The sequence below is a fragment of the Vanacampus margaritifer genome, chromosome 2, assembly GCF_051991255.1.
Source record: "Vanacampus margaritifer isolate UIUO_Vmar chromosome 2, RoL_Vmar_1.0, whole genome shotgun sequence".
NCBI lineage: Eukaryota > Metazoa > Chordata > Actinopteri > Syngnathiformes > Syngnathidae > Vanacampus > Vanacampus margaritifer.
This window is the reverse complement of record NC_135433.1, coordinates 21,362,524-21,379,375: the sequence shown is the minus strand read 5'-3', so window position 1 is coordinate 21,379,375 and position 16,852 is coordinate 21,362,524. Positions and strand designations below refer to the sequence as shown.

The 16,852-nt window shown below is 38.2% G+C and overlaps 2 protein-coding genes across 2 annotated transcripts in view; both read right to left on the bottom strand.

Moving 5' to 3' along the window:
* LOC144044129 (transcription factor MafG) overlaps nt 1–2,395 on the bottom strand; it is a 32,091-nt gene extending 29,696 nt beyond the window's left edge. The window contains exon 1 of the mRNA XM_077558352.1: nt 2,002–2,395. The gene's annotated coding sequence lies outside the window, so the exon portion shown is untranslated. The remainder of the gene's footprint in view (nt 1–2,001) is intronic.
* A 1,140-nt stretch (nt 2,396–3,535) lies between these two features.
* On the bottom strand, nt 3,536–16,802 carry LOC144043920 (pyrroline-5-carboxylate reductase 1, mitochondrial-like). Its single transcript, XM_077558026.1, has 8 exons — nt 16,717–16,802; nt 9,628–9,699; nt 9,479–9,549; nt 9,229–9,408; nt 8,789–9,010; nt 6,989–7,081; nt 5,545–5,708; nt 3,536–4,570 (listed from the first exon to the last, which is right to left on the bottom strand). The coding sequence occupies exons 2-8, from the start codon at nt 9,692–9,694 to the stop codon at nt 4,414–4,416; spliced, it is 954 nt and encodes a 317-aa protein (XP_077414152.1). The 5' UTR covers nt 9,695–9,699; nt 16,717–16,802; the 3' UTR covers nt 3,536–4,413.
* Nucleotides 16,803–16,852: the final 50 nt, after the last annotated feature.

Here is a 16,852-nt window from a genome sequence, read left to right as displayed (position 1 = left end):
AGAGCATCTGCCCCATCAAAATAAGAGAAATGGACTGTTAAATTGTGTCAAATGCTGTCACCAGAGAGCTACTGTAGCTCTTGCCTGGATTAGAATACCACAAAATAATCCTAAAAACTAAGGAACATTGTGGTGGGAATAAAATGATAACGTTTACGGGGAAACAAACCGGTAACATGACTGTAAATTGATGCAAAAAAATGTTTGCGATTTGTCAAGAAAAAAAAGTCAGAAAATTATGAGAATGAACATTTTTGCAGTGGGGAAAGTCATACTATTATGCAAAAAAAAAAGTTGTAGAGCTAGAGTATAAAGCATTTACCCCTCAAGAAAAAAATAATGTAATATTGCAAGAATAGTTATTTAATTGTAACATAACAGTTTCTCTTCTTTTAAAATGTCAACATTTTTTAATTAATTATTACATTTTTCTTGTATTACAAAGAAAATTCGGTGTGACAGAAGGAAGGAAGGGAGGAAGGAAATAGGGATGCGCGATAACTTTTCCCCACTGATACTAATAATCGATAACTTTCTGCTGCTCCACACTGATACAGATAAATTTTTCTTGTGAGCTGTTGTTGCAGCTTAAATGAATAAAGGGTAATAGATGGACAAGTTTGTCTGATGATGCCCATTTTATGACTTATCAGGTTGTACGGTCAAATTGAAATAACCAATTTGGGACTTTTATTTTGAAATACATTTATAGACAGGAGTTTGTATCATCCACAGAACAGTCAAGAACCCATGGGAGCAGCTATCAGGTTTGTATAGTCTCACAACTATGTAAACAAAAAGTTACCCTTTAACAACTGGCACGTGTTGGTCATATTTGGACATATGGCCTGAAAAATATATATTTTCACTTTAATTTTAATTGTGTGGCTAACTAGTTTATTTTGTTTAGATGGCTAAAAAAGAAGTATTCAAAGTGAGGCGATGAGTAATCTTGTCCCACTTTCCCCGAATGCAGCAAAACTTTAAGTGTGTTTGAGGTGGCTTTCAACTGAAATAGGTAGAAATTAATGACGTAATTTCCCCCAAAAAATCGTTCCGATAACAATTGGTCCGACAATTATCGTGCATGCCTAGAAAAGATGCCAGGAATACATCTGGTCTGAGGGAAAGGAAGTCAGAGAATAAGTCAGAAAGGAAGGACAGAAGGTAGGTACAAAGGAAGAGGCAGAAAAGTAGGTTTCTGCAAAGGAAGGAAGGAACAAATGAAGGAGCTCAGGAAGGAAGGAGGCAAACTAGGAACAAAGGAAGGAAAGGAGAAAAGTGGGTTGAAATGAAGGCTTGCACTAGGCAGGATAGAAGGATGCATTAATAAAAAACAGGTCAGAAGTAAGGCAGGGAGGAAGGATGGAAAGTAAGAAACAGAAAGATGGGTTTCAGCAAAGGATAGATGGAAGTAAGGATACTTGAATGAAAAGCAACTCCAAGGGAAGGAAGGAGGTCAGGAAGAAAGAAAGAAGGGAGGTCAGGAAGAAAGAAAGAAGGGAGGTCAGGAAGGAAAATATGGGGGCAGGGGTAGGTTGGAAATGTAATAAAATGCAAAAACATGAAGTGCATAACTACTTTTGGCCCATCCTGTATATTGCTTAGCATGCATTTTTTAAATGGATGTGACAGCTTGACACCTATTTGGCACTTCGGTCTGAAGGCTTGAAGACAAAGACACACATGCGTTGGGTGATGCTCATCACTTGATGCTCATCTCGAGCCACCTTGGCCGAAAGACCCCCTTTATCCGAAACGGTCCTTTGTGATGATTCAGCATATTGAAATAGTAATAATAACGATGCTACACACAAAAGACGTCTGCTTTTGCTTCGCCGTCTTGCAATTCGGCGGTATGCGACAGCAGATTCGTCACCCAAAAAAGGATGATTCAGATACTGTATATTATTTGTATTTCATATAAAACCAAATTCCAAAAATAGGTGGTTTTGGTTTAGATATAACATAGCGTTGGTGGGGAAAATAAAGACAACCAACCTGGTTTGGCTTTGTGAATGTTCAGCTTCGGGTTGATCGCTCCCCCTTTGGCGGCGAGGTGATGAAGCAGCAGCAGGTTCGCATGTGTTGACGCTAGCCGAACACTTTGGACATTCCACGACCCCTTCCACGCGTCAAAGTGTCAAACAATCCCCCCGCCTACTAATAAACAAGCGGGACACAAGGGAAGGAGACTCCCCCACGCCCTGGTTTACATTTGGCAACTAACCGGCGCTTCCTACTATCACGTCTCTCCGGGTGCCCATCTACCCGTGGAAAAAAAAAGACATTTTTCTACAAACGATTAGCTCTCGTTTCGCTTTTACAAGATACAACACATGGCGCTTCCGCTTTCAAAATTATACAACCCTACAAGGAAGAACGTCTGTTCAGGCTTTGCTGCCAGACAAGCGGGTACCTCTTATTTTGAAAGTCAAACACTGCTGTAAAATCTTGCTAACGTGACGCCGCTGAGATCGGTGGCTAGCAGGTTGTCAAAAAACAAAACAAACACACACACGCAAACACTCAAGCGCGCGCGCGCGAGCACGCACACGCAACACAAACAACGGCAAACCCACCTGACTGAGGAAGGAAGTTTCCTTCGAAGCGGGGAGATCTTGCATTTGAAATGCCGCGGCCGCCGTTTGTGGTTTGAAAGAGGGAAAAAGACACGTTTCTTGTTGTTTCCTTTCTCTTGATTCTTGTTTGTACCCGGCCGTACGTCATCAAATTTGGTCACGTGACTTCATTCATAAGCCGCTCAAAAAAAGAAACAATCCCGTAATAATGATAGCGTTGACCAACTTTTGTGCTCAAATGTCACATTTCTATAATAATATTATTTAAAATGGGACAGATCGGCCAAGTCATAGGTCCATTTTTCTAATATGTGTGTAAAGAAAGTAAATAATTCTGTCATTTTAATTGTTATTATTATTTCTAATTAATTTAGTTATAATTAACTAACAATCATTCAATAAAGCAATTAAAGAAAATAACTTATTTTTTCTATTTATTTACAATACGCAAATTATTTACTGAGATAAATTAATAAACCAATGAAACGTTAACCAGTAATTTTTTTTAACCAATTTTAGGGCATAAAGGGCATCATTAAAGGTGCATTGTGCCATTTAAAAAGGTAATATTAAAGTTATTTCTACATCAGGCATGCTCCACCAATGTCCAGATGAGTACGAAGAGCCCTGACTGTTTTACTCTAACTGCACCTATCAGCTTTTATAGAGTGTGCGGACCCTCACACTCCACATTTTCTTTAGGGAGGGGCGGAGTTTTTCTTTCCTCATTTGAAGTCATGTCTTTGTTTGTCAACTGTGGCTGTGTCACTGTTTAAAATCGTGCACATACTCACATGCTGCACATTATGCTTTGAGCCAGAGGTTGCAGTCCCGAGTAAAAAAGTAACAAACTGCACAAAGATCCTTTAATGCAACAAATACTGCAGAAGTACAATATTGATAATGAAAATGTTCAGGAGTTAAAGAATGGAGGGAGAGGTCAGGAAGGAAAATGTTCTTGAAAATTATTTTATTTATAATTAATAAACCAATTATGATACATTAAACTAAGTGGTTATTTTACTGCTAAGATGATAAACTGTGCCACAAATCACACATTAAATAGCCCACATTTTTATTTGCTGTATGAAACAAATAATGACGTCAGTGAAACCAGACAAAATATAAGGGACACTTTACAATTGAAACTTTACAGGAAAGTGTAGCAAACTTTGCAAGAATTGTGTTTGTATCATAAGTAGTATAATGATGGGATATGTAGCAGTATCAATAGTTTAAAAAGTGCAAATTACCGGTGTTATGCAGAAAACCCATCATAGCGGAGTAGTGGTTATTATCATGTCTGCTACACAATTCTGTTATTCTTGGTTCCAATCTCAGCTCCAGCTTTCCTGTACGCCAGTTAGCATGTTCTCTCTGTGCTTATGTGGGTTTACTCAAGGTCCTCCAACGCTCCAAAAACACGATGTTTGGTTTAGTGAAGACTCTAAATTGTCAATCGAAGTGAATGTGAATGGTTGTCTGTCCGTATGTGCCCTATGTTTGGCTGGCTGGCTGTCAGTCCAAGGTGTACCATGCCTCTCGCCCAAAGTCAGCTGGCATTGGCTGCAGTCCACACTCGACAAATTAAAAACGCAAAGTTGAGAGTTATGAGATTCTGGGTCAGATTTCGCCTTTCATGACCATTTGAAAAATATTATATACATATGTATGTATAAATATATATATACTGTATTGCATAAATACTAGTTACCCAACCCCTAATTCAATGCAAAGTATTACATAGTGTAAATGTGTACTTTGCCTAAATTTAAAAATAAAAGGATAAAACAGTCATGTGAAAATAGGTGTTATTCCTCTTAGTTGTTGATCAATTCTTTTTTCTTGGATTGAAGATGCTGATCCCACGTGATGGCATGCCCACGGCCTCCACGGTCACTCCTGGCTGTTGCATCACTTTGTCTAGGGTTGTCTTCTTGATAGCAGCCGGTGAAATCCTCTCCTGGTCTGCCAATGACTGCAGTTCCCTTAAAAAAATAAGAAATAAAAATAAAAAGTGCAGGTAATGCTTTAAGTATAACTTTAGCTCAAATAACGGTCACACTAGTATAAAATTAAATGATCCGATAATGTATGTGAAACACAACTCGCACATGCCTTTTCATCACAAGTGACATATGGCTGCTAAATAATATTTTTGTGTTGATCATGGGCAGATATAATATGTTTTACTTCTTTCTGTCCGATTTAATTTCTTTTTTTTCAAGAATGAAATACAATTTTTGAATTGAACTAGCAAGCTGCTAACGCGAGAAGACAACAGTCTACATCTTTACAGAGCACTCCTTGTCAAAGAACAGAAGATCAAAAGGATAGACAGAAAGATAAAAAGGAAGTAGAAATCAACCAAAATTTAAATCAACTACGATGAAGAATATTAAAGTTGGCGGCTAGTTTAAGAAGCTATCGTAGCCGTCATCTACATTAACTCAAGGCTCTTTCTTGCCAAACATCACAAATAAATGGACAATAGATCAAGACCTTTTTTCAGAAAAAAAGTTAGATGAGGGTCTCACCAAGTTAACATGAATGGGAACAAAAACAGGAAGTTCAAGGTTACCGCAATTAACCCAGTAACAACACAAAACATGACTTTATTGAAACAAAACTATTACTCGATGATTATGATGCTGAAACAACAACAAAGATTGTGGCTAGAGTGAGAAGCTAACTCCCTTGTTCACAAAAAGCTAGTTGAAAGTCCAACAAAGTCAAAAACAGGAAGTAGAAACTTACCAAAGTAGCCTGGTAACCACTAAACATGTCTTCCGCTTATCAATTATAACACTGAGACATGAGCCGATAAAACGTAGCAGTTTACAAGCGCCGGGCAAATAATTGAAATTTTAAATTGAATCCTGATTTCGATTTTGGCTTCTCACGATCTTTAAAACATTACAATCAAAGAAAAGCGATGAATTGTGGGTTTTGTTGCGGTTACCTGGTCCGAACACAGGAGGCCTCGACCGCGTTGATGAGGAGGCTGCGGAAGCCGCCGCTCTCCATGACGTGGAGGGCGTGGATGGTGGCGCCTCCTGGTGAGCACACGTTGTCCTTGAGCTGTCCGGGATGCTGCTCCGAGTCTAGTAACATCCGAGCGGCGCCCTTTCAAAGCCACAAAGCCACAAAAGAAATAAGATTAAGATCGTGTCCGGTAAGTGCTAATAGTAGGGGTGTAAATTGCCTAGTACCTTGCAAGTCGATCTGTATCACAATTCATAGGACACGATTCGATTCGATACCGATTAATCCCAATCCCAATCCCAATACGAATCTAGAAGTCAATTATTGTGAGTTTTTTTTTAACTCAAATTTAAAAAATACTAATCAGTAAACTTGTACATTGACACTGTAAGATTTGCATGAAAATGTACTTCAGTCTTATCACTGTGAGGCACTGTATTTAACAAACAGGTTACAATCTGTTTCATGTTTGTACAGCATTGAAATAAAATTTTAAGGCTTAATGTTCCATTAATATAACATTCTTTCATGCTTAAAGTGTAAACCCTAACCCTAATTAAGACATTTTGTTGAATATTTCCATTATAAATTGATCTTTAAAAATCAATTTGGCTGCATATTGAATCGATACGAGAATTGTGCGCTGTAATATTGTGATATATTGCCGAATCAATTTTATTCATACCCCTAGCTAATAGTGTCATTGACTTTTTTTAGTCTGGAAAGAAGAAAGTCTCTATACGAGGCATTTGTTTGTTCAAAGGCATGGCATGGTGTCAAGGTGTACATTTTTCAGAAGGAAAAGCTACATGGTTTGGGTAAATACTCATCATTTTTGTTTCTATACACTATTGAAACACATCTCCCAAATTAGAATAGAAATATTGTCATTTAGTTGCAGAAAATGATACAAAAAAAATGTTCAAACTACCAAAAAAGGTAGTGATTTATCAACGCCTTTCCCCCCGGAGCTTTACAAACATATTGTAAGCATGTAAACACACTTCACGTAAACACAATGAAAACATGCATTTGTCCATTCACATTCACAAATATGATGCCAACATTTTCCTGTCTTTTAACACACAATATAAACTGCATTTTCACATAAATACAATGTAAACACTGGTCTGTGCAACACATCTTGCACTTCAAATAAACACACTGATGGTAAAGTGTATTCTTTGGATACAGGAGTCAATAGTAAGCTTTCCTAGTCTAGTAGTGACTGCTGAGTCAAGTGTGACACATAGTGGTAAGGGTCAGTATCACAGTTTTGTGTTTGATAGTTGTGTGAATTTGGATTTCTATTTACACAAATGACACGTGTGGTCGAAGGTGCTAAGAAACGGGTGATACACTACATGTGTCCACTGCATTTTCATTCAGGCATAATAGTGTACAAGGTCTGGCGTTCATACCAGCAGGGCGTGAGCTCCGAGGCGTACAGCGAGTCCCCTAGGCAGGCCCATCTTCACGCCGCCATCAGCGAGGGCCTCCACAGCAGTGAAAGCCTGCAAGACCATCATCAGTCTTTAAGTGAAACAATTTGAGGTCCTGTCCATTCACATATACTGAACAAAGAAGCTGAATACCGGTCTCTCTGTTGATGTAACACACATTTTGTACATCTGTCCCTTCACGTGAACACAATGGAAACACTTTTGAACAGCTACTGTCCATTCAACTACACACATCGTGTCAACATCTATGTATCTATTCACACAAAATGTAAACACCCATGTTTCCATTCACAGACATGTTAACATCTGTCACATGATGTTAATATCTGCAAGTCACTTCACACGCGTGATGTAAAAAAAAGAAAAAAGAAGCATTTTTGTCCATTCAGTTCAAATACACACAGCAAATTGACAATTTTATGTCTATTCACATATCAAGTGGGCATCTGTCCGTAATATAAACACGTCTGCCAGTTCAAATACCTATCATGTAACTCTCATCTGTCAATTTGCGTGTACACATAACATGAATGTCTATCAGTCAAATTAAAAGTAAAAAACAAAACAAAACATTTTTGTTAGAAAAACAACACAAACATGAGAGAACTTAAAAAAAAAACGATAACTGATTTTACATTATATGTTTAGCTAAAGCTAAAGCTATAACTATAATTATAGCACAAATGGCCTTCGTTTTCACCTTTTTTCATACATGAGCGTTCAGGGTTTATTTGAAATGTATTTATTTAAAAAAATACTGCATGACCATAAGGAAAAATACTCAATATATAAAAAACTAAAATTAATACTAAACTAATAAACGCCTCAAAACGTGCGCTGGTATTATAGGCACAGCACTTTTGTGGTTTAGATCTTATCTCTCAGAGAGAACGCACTGTGTAATCCACGGAAATGTGACCCCTGAATTAGGGCTGTGCAATTAATCGAAATTGAACTACAACTTCAATTATTACAATCCACAATTACAAAATCAGCATAATCGTAAAAATGATTATAATACTAATTTTGAGTTGTTTAAATGTATAAATTTGCAATGTTTTTATTTTAAAATAACAAATGTAATATTTTTTTTTCATCCAACTTACATACATAATTATAGTGTTTCTAATTTTTAAAAATTTGTCTAAATTTTTTTTAACATTTTCTTGTTTTCCACCAAAAAATAAATGATCGCCCAATGATTTCAATTATTACCAATAAAATCAGGATTAATATTTTCTTCATAATCGAGCAGCCCTACTCTGAGTATTAAAATGCCACCTGTGGAATCCTGCATGGATCAGTATCCAGCCCACTATTGTTTAGCATCCACATGCTTACGCTTGATGCTAATACCAGTATTGTAAATATAACATTAGTGTTTACTGCTATGCTGATGATATTTGCCACTAGAACTAACAAATCCACGTGACAATAAAAGTTGCAGTTTTGTTTTATGGTGGGTGGATGGACTGCTTCTCTGAGTACCCAGACACCCCTGCTCCCCAATAAAGCAAAACTGCACCTTTCAGAGTGGCCTTTTATTGTGGACAGTCTAAGGCACACGTGTGCACTAATCATGGTGTCTAATCAGCATTTTGAAATGGCACACCTGTGAGGTGTGATGGATTATCTCGGCAAAGGAGAAGAAGAAAAAAACTCTCCGTCATTCAAAGACATACATGCAAACGCATTGGTCTGCCCGTGCACAGATATGCAATGTAAAAATCAAGCCGCAGCCTGAGTCATGTAACTCACGTAAGCAGGCCCGCTTCCACTCAGGCCTGTAACAGCATCAATGAGGTCCTCCTCCACTTCAGTGCAGTAACCCACACTGGCCATCAGCTGCTCTAGTAGCTTTCCATCATCCACCTCTGCATGGGTACCCGTGGCGTACACAGTAGCCCCTTCACGCACAACCACGGGCGTGTTGGTCATGCAACGCATTACCTTCGGAGCGGCGCGATACTGCAGTAGCTTCTGCAAAGACATACACTGGTTACGATTCTGTAGCATGTATTGCGTGACCGTGTGACTGTGTGACTGTGTGACTGTGTGACTGGCGACCAATCCAGGGTGCACACTTGCCTGTTACCCGAGGTCAATTTAAAAAGGCTTCAGCTCACCCGCGAGCCAACAGTAATAAGGCACAATAGGAAATGGTTGAATATCTCCTTTGAAGCAGCACACTGACTCGCCTTCTCGATGGAGCTGATGGTGACGCCGGCAGCACAGGAAACGATAAGGTGACGATCTTCAATGCTTGGTCCAATCTCGTCCAGCACGAAGGGAATGATGTGGGGCTTCACTGCCAGGAACAGGATGTCGCTCTTGTTCACCGTCTCTTTGTTGCTCGTTGTGAAATGCACCCCTAATTTCTTTATGTAAATTGTCACTGACTTACCAGGTGCATTAAGAAAGACAGATCTGTTTAAAACGTTTACCTACCCGGAGTCCCTGGACAGTGGGGAGATCTGTGTCTGGGGAGCTGGCTGTGATTCTGTGGGCGGCGATTACACCTGAACATATCCACAGATCAGTTCACGTGAAGACACAATCAACAACATGAATAAATCAACGTTGAAAACTAAACATACCTGCCGCTGTAAAGCCTCGCACCAGTGCATGAGCCACTTGGCCCGCTCCTATGAAGCCCACACTCATCCTACCTGCCAATGGACACAACAGGTGAATTTTTTTATCTTAGAATGATGTTACAATGGGTTAGGGTTAAACAGTGCAGTGAACCTCTATTGGCAAATTTGGCAGTAGTGTAAATTAAAGGCTGACCACGTGGTCCCAGTATTTCAAAAACATAAATCCAGATTAAACTGATCCAGGTTTCCAAATTCCAATTTCCTGATCCATGGATCAGGATTTTCTATCCCGGTATTTCAAAACTTTGCTGGCTTGGATCAGAATAATCCTGAATCCTTATCCTCTAAAATTGAGATTTCCGACTTCCGGTTTGGCTATGAGTGAGTGAGGACGTGCGTGTCTGTAGCTCCTGCAGCTAAATTGGCGAAATTACGCAAATCATCAAAGTGAGACTTTTTTTCTGCAAAATACCAATAGGTGGTCACCAACTTTTGCTGAGAAAATGTCACAGAAAAAGACGAATGCAAAGCCGACAGCGCCAGAAACAGCGGGCCCTGCTGAAACCTTGAGGGAAATTGACAATGCTGGTCTTGGTGCTAGCAATGCTAACGGAGAGCAACTATGAGTTAACCTGTTAAGTGCTTGCTTTGTTGGACGCCAGACTGACCCAGATTAAGATGGACATTTGCGACACTTTGCGAGGTGGAATGGCTGCGCTGAAGGCAGAAAATGAGGTGGCCGTCTTGTCTTTGAGGCGGGAGATTGAACAACATAATGAGCAACTAAAAGACATGGCGGAGTCGGCCACAAACACATCAAGCAAAAAAAAGAAAAGTAACGCAGCTAACGGGACAGGTGGAACAACTAACTGAGAAATGAAAAAGGCAGAATATACGGATAGTTGCCAGAAGGGAAAGAAGATGGACAGCGTGTGAGGGACTCTGTGGCACAACTTTTGCGTGACTTGTTGGATTTGGAGGAAACACCCTTGTTGGACCGAGGGCATAGGGCGTTACGAGTGCGACCAGCTGCGATGCCCCACCACGACATTTCATTTGCGAGGCTCTACTACTGTCATACAATGGAGGAATTACTAGGAAAGGTGTCAAGCAGGAGGAATATGTCCCTCGGAGAACACCGCATCCTGATCTTTCGGGACTTGCCCCAGGCTGCTGTGAAGCGTCGATCAGCGTTCACGCCTGTGAGACATCTACTACGAGACAAGCCCGGTGTGAAATTCGGGGTTCTTTATCCTGCTAAGCTGAGAGTGACGCACAATGGAGCGGAGCGAGTGTTCACAGACCCCTGGGAAGCCTGGCGCTATGCACATTTCGGACCTTGACGGGTCAGGTTTGGAGCAGTTACAACATTTGGTAAGCACCTGGGGGTGGGGGCTGTACATCCTGATCAACCCGATATGGAGAGGAGTGGGCTTATGCCGCATTAACATAGATACAAACAAAACAGTGCAAAAGGGGATATGAAGATGGATGTGACCCTTTGTACATGGAATGTTAAAGGGGTAAACGAGCCTGTCAAAAGAGGCAAGGTACTATCACATTTAAAGTCGCTCAAAACGGATGTTGTCTTTTTGCAACAGACTCATTTGAATAGTGCTTCTCATAATAGGCTTAGATGTAAATGGGTAAGCCAAGTATACCATTCAATGTTTTCTGCAAAAGCCAGAGGGGTAGCTATACTTATTAAAAAAGGAGTGCCCTTCAGAAATCCGTCCACGTTGGCAGATAAGAATGGCAGGTACATATTGGTTACGGGAGAGATGCATTCCACTCCGATTATATTCCTGAATATTTATGGACCAAATTTTGATGAATTTTACAGAAAGGCATTTACATTGATTCCAGTTATACCTAATGTCTATTTGGTAATTGGAGGGGACTTTAATTTAGTTTTAGACCCATACTTAGACGAGTCCTTCCCAAAGAAACTTACATTAAGTAGGGGCAGTAGTTTTGTTAAAAAACTGAAAATATGAATATCTGTGATGTATGGAGGACTTTGAATCCATCAGGAAGGGAGTACTCTTTTCAGTCCTCTGTGCATTATGTTTATTTTAGGATCGATCATCTTTTGGTGGTAAGAGAATGTTGCCATATGTGAGTAATGTTACTTACCGTAACATTATTATATCTGATCATTGTCCTGTCACATGTTCTCTTACTGTATCTAATTTGGATAGAACACACAGACGTTGGAGGTTTGATACACAGTTATTGAATAATGCAAAATTTAAACCATATATTAACTCCCAGACTGCTTTATTCTTTGATATAAATGACACCACTGAGGGAATCATATAAAGTCTACATTAGAGGATGGATAATATCATTTCAGGCTTCACAGAACAAATTGAAGAAGGCAAAGCAAATACAAATACTAGAAAAGCAGATACGGGACTTAGATGCTGACAATGCAAGGTTACCTACTAAAGACAAGTAGCATACTATATGTGCATTGAAGTATAAACTTAATGAGATACTCTCCATCAATATTAGTAGAGCATTTACATATGTGAGACAAAAGCACTTTGAATTTGGGGACAAGTCACACAAATTATTAGCGAGACAGTTGAAGAAGTTGGAAAATGAGAAAATTATTCATAACATTGGATCTGCAAGTGGGAATCTCCTTACCTCACACAAAGACATAAATGACAAGTTCAGGCAATTTTATGAATCTCTTTATACTTCTAATTTTCAAACAGGTTCTGATGACATGCAGAATTTTCTAGACAGCTGTAATCTGCCTGTGCTGGATGAGGTGGATCGTGAGACTCTTAATGCCAAGATAACAAATGAGGAAATTGCTAAATATATTGGCTTGCTGAAAAATGGGAAAAGCCCGGGCGAAGACGGTCTGGGAAATGAGTTTGATACACATCTGAAAATGAAACTTGTTCCGTACTTGCTTAAATTCTACGATTACGCGTACAGCGAGAAGTCTCTGCCACCAAAACTCAACGAAGCAGTTATCTCCGTACTTCCTAAAAAGGGCAAAGATTTGGAGGAAGTGGAGTATTACAAACCTATCTCCTTATTAAACTCAGACCAGAAAATTTTGGCAAAAATATTGGTGAGTCGCCTGAGTTTGGTGATGAATAAACTGGTGCACTCTGACCAGACTGGCTTTGTGCAGGGCAGACACTCCGCGAGCAACCTTCGGCATTTGTGTAATGTTATTTATTCTCTCAAGATACAGAACGACTTGGTAATAGTCAGTTTAGATGCCGAAAAGGCTTTTGATCAAGTGGAATGGCCATACTTTTTTTTTCCGTCTAGCAAAAATTTCAATTGGGTCAAGATTTTATTTCATGGATAAGATTACTGTATAAAAATCCTACTGCCAGAATTCTTACAAACCACACATTGTCTACTCAGTTTAAGCTTTGCAGAGGGACTAGAAAAGGATGTGTTCTCAGTCCACTACTGTTTGCTCTGGCTATGGAGCCTCTGGCAGAATCAATCCGCACACACCCAGATATATATATGGGTACAACACAGGCTATACTAGTAATATTATATCTCTTTATGCTGATGACATTTTGTTGTACGTTGCACGGCCCCAAACATCTATACCTGCAATTTTGTCAGTCATCGATAGATTTGGAACCTTTGCAGGTTACAAGATAAATTTGAGTAAAAGTGAATTGTTTCCTATAAAAATGGAAGACCACAATTTTTGTACATAGTCCAAAACATACCTGTTTTCTTGCCCAAATATATATATTTTTAAAACTGGATGCCATTATTATGCCATTTATATGGAATTACAAGTCGCACAGAATAAAAAAAAAAGAACATCTCTGTAAGCACAGATCTTACAAACGTTTTGTACTATTACTGGGCATGAAATTTGAGTATGATAGCGCTGCTGCTGGATGAAACAGCGTTGCTTCGTACTGGTTTACAGATAGAGTGGGAGCAATGTCTCCCCTATTCTATAGGTGCAGTGTTGCTCTCACCCACCTCTGACAGTCGCACAATATAATGCTAACCCTGTGATCCACAGCACTACACATATTTAGAAACAAATAACGAAACACTCTAAGATGAAAACGTTATCACTCTGTATGCCCATTTCATCTATTCCCTCTTTTCTTCTGTTTTGTGTTGATGGTGCTTTCAATTTATGGAGAGAATTTGGAATAAGTAAACTGAAAGACCTGTATTCAGGGGAGACTTTAATGTCTTTTCATTAGTTGCAGGAGAAAATTGGACTGCCAACTTTCATTTCTTTAGATATCTTCAATTATGAAATTATGTCTGCTCTCATTTACCACAATTTGAGATGGTCAAGTCTGATGTTTTAGGTGGACGCTTGTATGAGAACCTTGGCTTTGAACATAAAATTTCTTTCTTTTTTTTTTTTACAGCTTATTAACTCATTCACTGCCATAGACGAACGACTACAGACGTCAAAAATTCATGTGAACTTTTTCTATTAGTTTAACAATTTTTCATTTCATTTTTTTATGAAAACCTATATATTTTTATTGTACATTAATAACAGATATAAAATTATCATGCGATTAATTACGATTAAACGGCCCTTATTTTAATTTTTTTTTTAAATTAAGCCCGCCAGGTGATTTTTTTTTAAAAAATTGTAATTAATCACATGACTTCACTAGTTAACTAACGATTAATCACAAATTTTATATCTGTTCTAAATTTACAATAACATTTTTTTCTAGGTTTTCATACTCTTGTTAGCAAAAGTGGATTATTTTTTTTTTTTAACTAATAGAAATAGTTCAAATGAATTTTTGACGTCTATAGCCATCAATGGCAGTGAATGAGTTAAATGGGATTTTCCCACCAAAATAAAGGAAGAGTGTGAAAAAGAAATTGGGAATAACCTATTTGAAGATGACTGGTAAGAGGCTTTACAAAGCATCGGTGCACTTTCTCTAAATGCTTGTCACTGATTGATTTAGTATAAAATTATACATAGGCTACATTATACAAGGGAGAAAATTCACAAAATATATCCTGATTGCTCCCCCCTTTGTGAAAAGTGCATGGTACAATTTGGAAATCTACTGCATAGTCTTGTGCTCTGTCCGAAACGTATACGTTTTTGGAAAGATATTTTTTCTTTTTTTATCAGGTGTCCTAAAGGTCCAGATTGACCCAAGTCCAATCTTGATTATTTTTGGGACTTCAAATGAAACAAAAGTTTTCTGGCACGCGCAAAAATGCTTGTTATCATATGCACTGATCACTGCAAAGAAACTAATTTTGCAGCAGTGGAAGGGCAAAGATGTTCCAGTATTTCTAATGTGGCTCACGGAGCTCACAAATACTCTTCATCCTGAACAAATTAGATATACAATTAAGGGCAATCTGGATGATTTTAAACAAATTTGGCATCCACTTCTCTCCTATCTCGGGAACGTTTGAATTATTGATCTCGGTCAGGATATGGGTTTTTGGATTACAGGTTGTTGGGTTTGGGTTTAAAATGTTGTATTTTTGTTTTTATTTTATGTTTATTTTATTTATATATATATATATATATATTTATTTTTATTTTTATTATGATTGCTATTGTTATTTTCTCTGTAAGCCAACAGACAATTTAATTACGGGATGTTTCATTACAGTTTGTAATTACGAAGGATATTATTTTAGGCAATAGTACTGTATACTGCAATTACTTTCTATTATGACTTTGTTATTGGTTATTAATGCTTTTCATTTCACTTATTTTATTTTTATTTGCCTGATTTTCCTGCTTTGGGTACTATTCCATGTACAGTTTCATATGTGGAACATTGCTGTTATTGCTTTTACTATTGTTACGACTATTACTCATTCATGTACTTCCTTTCCCGTAAATGTACTGAAGCATGTTTGAATGACTTGTTTGTGAAGTTGATATTTATTGCTTCTAATAAAAATATTTGCCAAAAAAAAAAAACTTTAAAAAATTAAATAAAATTGATATTTCTAAATCCATCCTGCTCCTCGGATCACCCCGCCCCCAGGATCACAGACTGGGTAGGGTACGGAAAGTGTGTTCTGTAGATCTCAAGGCTTTGTTTGATAAGTCAATATACCAAATGCAAAAGGGGCCGACATTTTTCCTTGCTCTCCAATGACAAATGACATCACAGTTGCTCAGGGCAAACGCAATATTAATCTGAATGTTCTTTTTCACTGTTTGGATTTATTTTATTTTTTTTTGAAATTTGTAGAATTTTGAATTTTTCTGTTCAATTAAAAAAACACAATGAAGTTTCATTTGCAGTATTAAGAGTATAGAATTCCGGGAAATGCATGCGATACTTATTTACATATGAGCATATGTGATACTAATACATGGGATAATTTCTAATCCTATCCTGAGGTGGGACTAATTTAATGCTATATTTCAGGATCAAACTGATCCCGATTTGGGACTGGAGTTTTGAAATACTCGCGACACAGGCTCAAATCTAGATTAAAGGCAGGATTAGATTTTTGGGAAATACCCAATTTTGGATCAGGTCTGGGTTTGATCTAATCCTGGTGGATTGTGTGTACTGTATACTGGTAATGTGTACAGTGCTGTTAATGACTCACACACACTTACAGTAGCATACCTCAACCAATCATATCGTTGAATTCTGAGCCACATTATTAGTGGAGAGGCGGCGTGTTTGAGTCCGGCAAAACAACAACAACAGCGAATCACAAGTTTATAAATACAAATCTATAAGAGCTAATTTAATTACGGTTGAATATTAACATGATTTAAAGTACGGTAACGGTGAAAGAAAAATAGCCAGACTCGGAGGCATGATCATAGTTTTCATGACATCAAAATATGTGAAAAATACATGAAAAAAGCGAAATATATTTACATTCCAAGTAAGCCATACACTTTCTACATAAATATCCGTTTATCTCTTATCATAAGTAAACATAATTCCACTTGTATCTGTGTCGCGTAGTTGCTCAAACGCTGAAGAGTAACCAATATTGATGTAGTTTTGATCTAAGCGAATCTAAGCTTCTTAAACATGACGCTAGCAGCATATTATCGAACACCGAAATACATTTAACAAAAAGAGAAAAACTTACGGACATAAAGACGAAATACTCCAAGAAATAGTAGTTTCCCCGTCGCTCTCGCCCTGTTGAGAAATGTACCTGAGGGCGAAACATTTGACGGACGGATGCAAGAGCCAATGACCGCGCACGCTTTGTCAACGTGAAA